This window comes from Parasteatoda tepidariorum, chromosome 1, assembly GCF_043381705.1.
Source record: "Parasteatoda tepidariorum isolate YZ-2023 chromosome 1, CAS_Ptep_4.0, whole genome shotgun sequence".
Lineage (NCBI taxonomy): Eukaryota > Metazoa > Arthropoda > Arachnida > Araneae > Theridiidae > Parasteatoda > Parasteatoda tepidariorum.
The window spans coordinates 80,204,056-80,208,985 of NC_092204.1; the positions used below are offsets into that span (position 1 = coordinate 80,204,056).

At 36.6% G+C, this 4,930-nt stretch overlaps 1 protein-coding gene across 1 annotated transcript; it reads right to left on the reverse strand.

Moving 5' to 3' along the window:
• Positions 1 to 3,308: 3,308 nt before the first annotated feature.
• Positions 3,309 to 4,235, reverse strand: LOC122270569 (uncharacterized). The gene has a single exon (XM_043048384.1). It carries the CDS (start codon positions 4,233 to 4,235, stop codon positions 3,309 to 3,311), a length of 927 nt encoding a protein of 308 aa, XP_042904318.1.
• Between the last annotated feature and the right edge of the window lie 695 nt (positions 4,236 to 4,930).

The following is a 4,930-nucleotide window of genomic DNA, read 5'->3' on the forward strand; positions in this document are numbered from 1 at the left end:
ACCCCTGAAGCAGCCTTCCCGTTTAACGAGGTGCCCAGTAAATGACCCTAGACAACAAATGACATTCGTGATTAGCCGGTTGATGCACATGGGCCAATATGCACCACCCGTTTACCTGAAGCACATGCCAAAGCAGTGTGTTAGGGTACCAAGATGCCCTTCGACAGCAAGGATCCCCTTTTTCCAGGGACACGGGTCTCCACGCACAACGAACACGTGGGTGGTCTCTTCCCATCAGGGGCCGATACAATTGGATGGTAAACGGACACAGACGGAAAGCCTCTCCAGTGAACTGGCAACCTCAACTAGGGAGAAGAAAAATGTAGAAAGTAGGAGTAAAGGGAAAGGAAAACGAAGGGAGGACAGATCACTAGGGTACTCCGGGGCGTGAATATCTGTGCTTACCTAAAGAAGGGAAACCCCACATTCAATCGAATCCTTAGCAAATATCACAATTCTGAAAGCTGAAAATTGAGGGGAACATTACCCCATCAAATTGGAATTGAACTAACTTCTCAGTTTTCACGCAGTCGAAGTCTTTTTTTTTGTATTTAGACCTAAAAAATGCTATCCTGCCCTAAATGTTTAATTCGGAGAGTTGGAAACGAAACTTATATTACCTTCATAGTTCATCTGAAATAACTAACTTCACATAGTGCATGAAATAAGCACTTTGCCATATGCGATTATCTAACATTGTTTCCATAACTCACGGAAACATCTTACTATATGCAGTAAGTTAAGTAAGTACTTGCAATATGCACTAATTTAGTGCCGTAGACGTGCTCCCTAATACTTACGAAATATTTAACCATAATAATAATCTGTGCATAAATAAGTACTCGTAATCAGTGATCATCCAACATCATACATAAGCTCCATAATTCTTCTTAAATATTTAATTATAATCAATTCATAAAATTAAGTACTTGTAATATGTTGTTAACCATAGATGAACACCATAAATGAACTTCATAATTCCTGTAAAACATTTTAGTGTACACAATTCATGAAATAAGTGATTAATTTTTTTTTCTCTTTGGAAAAGTAAAGAAAGAAAAATAAAGCTTTTATTTATCTTCGACAGTGTTATAGTTTACCGATAGAGAAATATTTTCGAAATGTGTTAGTGCGGAAAAAAAGATTTTTTATTATTATAAAGAACACACTTGAACACACTCGAAACACACTTGAAATTTATAAATAATTGACAAAATTAAGCATTTTTCTTTTCTTAATGCCACTTAAAATTGTACTATTAACATGCTATACCTCCTTATACTAAATTTATGATTTAAAAGAGTAAAAAATGTCTAATTATAATTCTTATTTTGAAGCATAAAAGTAGTGTTTTTTATTTATTTTGAAATGCACGAAATAACGGATGCAAGAGAAATTCGACTTCACACTTGAAAGAAATAAAAAGTGCATGAAATTTTCTATACATACCAGAACACCAGAGGAAAAATATCATGCTTCTACAGTGCTCACAAACTGAATTAAAAAAAAGAGCACTCTAAACAACTTTTGGTCTAATGATCGAATATTCATCTTCCGGAACTCAATCTTAATGGTTCAAAGAGGTGACCTCAAATATATTTTTTGCACTATAATTTTACGCAACAGCATACAAACCACACAAAATCTGTCAAATACGTTTTCTCATCAAGTATTATCCTGAGAATTCGTTTTCATATCAACTATTCAATTGGTCATTATATATTAAGGAGTTATAATTCTTTTTTGTATCAATTTTCTTTCCATTGCATATAGCATATTTAACGCACCACAGCGCTTTGAAAACAAAAACTTCGCTTTTCTCGGCCATCCTAGTTGATATGCCCTAATTTATAGTGGGTACAATAAAAATGTATTAATTCTAGATAATCATCTAAGTACGAGATATTTAACCTAGACACTTATAAAAATAAGAAAATAAAACTATTTTCTTTGTAACAAATTCACTAATATTTTTATTAGCTGAATAACAGAGATATGCAAATGTACCTGAATGTAATTAAAAAAATTAGAACATTTCTTATGTTTCAGGTTCCCAAGTTTCATTATTTGAAAATCTATATGCATTTTTCACTATAATGCTTATTAAAACATCTGTAGAATACTGCTTTTAAAAAACAAAAATAAAGAAAATGTCACAGACTAAACTTCGTCTTACATCAAATTAAAGAACACTAGAAATACTTTAAGGACATTAAGTTTAATTTTTTTAGTAATACATCAAAATTAATGGGCTTATAAGGCAGAAAAACAATTGGTCCCCGTGGAGTCACTAAGCTATGCATTTTGGAGTAAACAAAAAAGAAATGATAGCAACATAAATTTAGCAGATTAAAAACCTTGTGGTCTTAATACAATAAAACAGAAAATAGTCTAAAACTTGAGTTTTGTATACGCTTTCAGTATCCAAAGCTTAAATTACCGGCATTATGTTTCCAGTTAAACTACGCGTTTCTGTATCAAGTATAGTTATAAATATTTTAAACACGATAAAATTTAGCTCATCTCCTTTAAGTCTACAAAATTTACATCAAGGGGATGGATGGCAACAGGCCATCAGATACAAAATTTACAATACACAAGAAAGATAAAGAACAATTCATAGCGATAAAGTAAGTAAAACTGGTTGTGTTTTGAGCAAGAGACAGCCGAATCAAAAGATCCTTATATTAGGTCTACAGACCCTTATTATGGCCGTGCCTCGCCGCTATTAGAAGCAGCCAAAACGTTCACAAGAGATAAAACATTGGCAATACACAGACAAAAAAGGAAAGTTAAAAATATATAACAACGACAAGTTAAAAGAGCAATAACAAGCTAAAAGGGGTACAAAGTGATCAAGATAGTTAAAACCATGAATCAATAGGGACTCATGAAATAAAACCAACCAGTGGTAATACAAAAAAGTTACATGCGCTCAAAAGATTTAAAATTTAAAAGTTAAAACCTGCAACAAGTCAAAGCTGGAGAGGTATACAAGTCAAGACTAGCAAGAAGTTAAAGCACAAGAGGCGCACAAAGTAAAAGCAAGCGTGCCCGGATGCCGGCCGATGGCTTTACTGGGGGAACGAATGAAGAACTGGAGAGGAGGGCCGGCGAGACTAGACCTGATTAATTTTTAGTAGATCTTCTAGTGTGACTCTAATGATTTCCTTGACGATATTTTTGCAGTCATTACTTGAGAAGATCTGATGCTCAGTTTTATTTGTAAAGATATCCCCTCGGAGTGCCCGGAAGAGTGCACAATCAAAAAGTAGGTGGAGAATGGTTTGTTCTTCCGTGCAATATTGTCAGATACTACTTTTGTTGAAAAACCTTTTTTGATACACTCCGAACACTCCGCGGCCAGTAATGGATTGATTTAGGTAAAAGTTTGTAAGTAACCTTTTAGTTAATGGTGTTTTAATTAGATCATAGGTTTGCCTCCCTTTTGGACAGTTCATCCACTCCTCTGCCCATCTAATAAGAATACTATCCCTCAGTTTACTCTTACCCTGTTTCAGGATCCTTAGCCCTTGGAGTTCCACCGTGTCTAACCCAATGGCCATCTTGGCTGCTTCGTCAGCTTCTTCGATGCCCTGGATGCCCACATGCGCCTTAACCCAGTTAAATTTTATATTTTGTCTCCAGAGCAGTTTTGTCGTTTCAATAATGTCTGATGTGGGCTGTGGGTCAGCCAGGGCCTGTAGCGATGAAAGAGAGTCTGAGTAAATAGTTGCCTCTGTAATGTTGTTGTTTTGAAGCCATTGCAGCGCCGATTTGATGGCCAGCAGTTCAGCAATAAAGATGTTAGTGTTATCTTCGACCCTAGTGGAGACCTGATGTGTTTTTACTCCGTTAAAATAGACAACGAATGCAAAAGCAGTTCTGAAGGTGTTATCGCTGCCAGTCTCCATCCTAGAGCCGTCGGTGAAAATCTCCAAACCCTGATCTTTTGGGAAATCATACCCCCAGGGCAAGGAGCGATACTTAGATGGGTGCAGTGGGGCTGGAGTATCAAAATTAATAATCTGTGTAGAGCACTCTGGGAAAACATGAACCAAATCATCCGTCCTCCAACCCCATCTCATCCTTTTGATAATAATGTCCTCGAGGATCTTTAGGTGAATTGGGACAATGCCAGCCAGTATCTGTATAGCTTCAGAGCTAACTGTCGAGTACGCCTTGGTAATGGTAAGTAGAGGGATCCTTTGGATTGATTTAAGTTTTTCGTTCATCCTTGTGTTATTTCTGTACCAGACACTGGCTGCATACAAAATAATACGCTCGCTTGCCTGGAGGTAGATTCGTTTAAGTATAAATGGGCTGAGCCCCCAGGTTGCCCTAGCAACTCTCCTTATCCCCTGATTGAATCTTTGGATCTTATCTCTAGTCTCGTTAAGATGGGGGATCCACGTCAAGCCCGGGTCGAGCAGGACTCCCAAGTATTTGAGCGTTCGTGTGTTTTTAATATTACTATTATCGTTTCTGTGCAGCTTAATACAGGGAAGTCTAGCAACCTTTTTATTGTTTTTCGGGAATGTAATTAGTTGTGTCTTTTCACGACTAAATTCAAGTTTATTTTGCTCGGCGCAGGCTGATAAATTGGTGAGGATGTGAGTCACCAGGGCATCAAAATGATAGAATATCGAGCCACCGACCAGCACGAAGACATCATCCGTGAAAGTAATTAGCTTAAAAACTAAGCAATCAAAGCCAGGGAAGTGTGTAAAATCAATACAGTCGCAAAAGTTAAAAATGGTATCGATGACAATGAGCTACAAGACCGGACCCAAGGAAGAGCCCTGTGGCACACCAATATTGATCTGCTTTTCCATGACAAGCTCGCCAGCATCATCATTAATACCATTCTTCTTGGTATAAGAAATTAAATATTAACTTAAATATTATGGACAATGTTAATAATTTATAT

Excerpts from the sequence above, each read along its gene's own strand:
- LOC122270569 (XM_043048384.1), bottom strand. The coding sequence starts at position 4,235 with ATGAACGAAAAACTTAAATCAATCCAAAGGATCCCTCTACTTACCATT.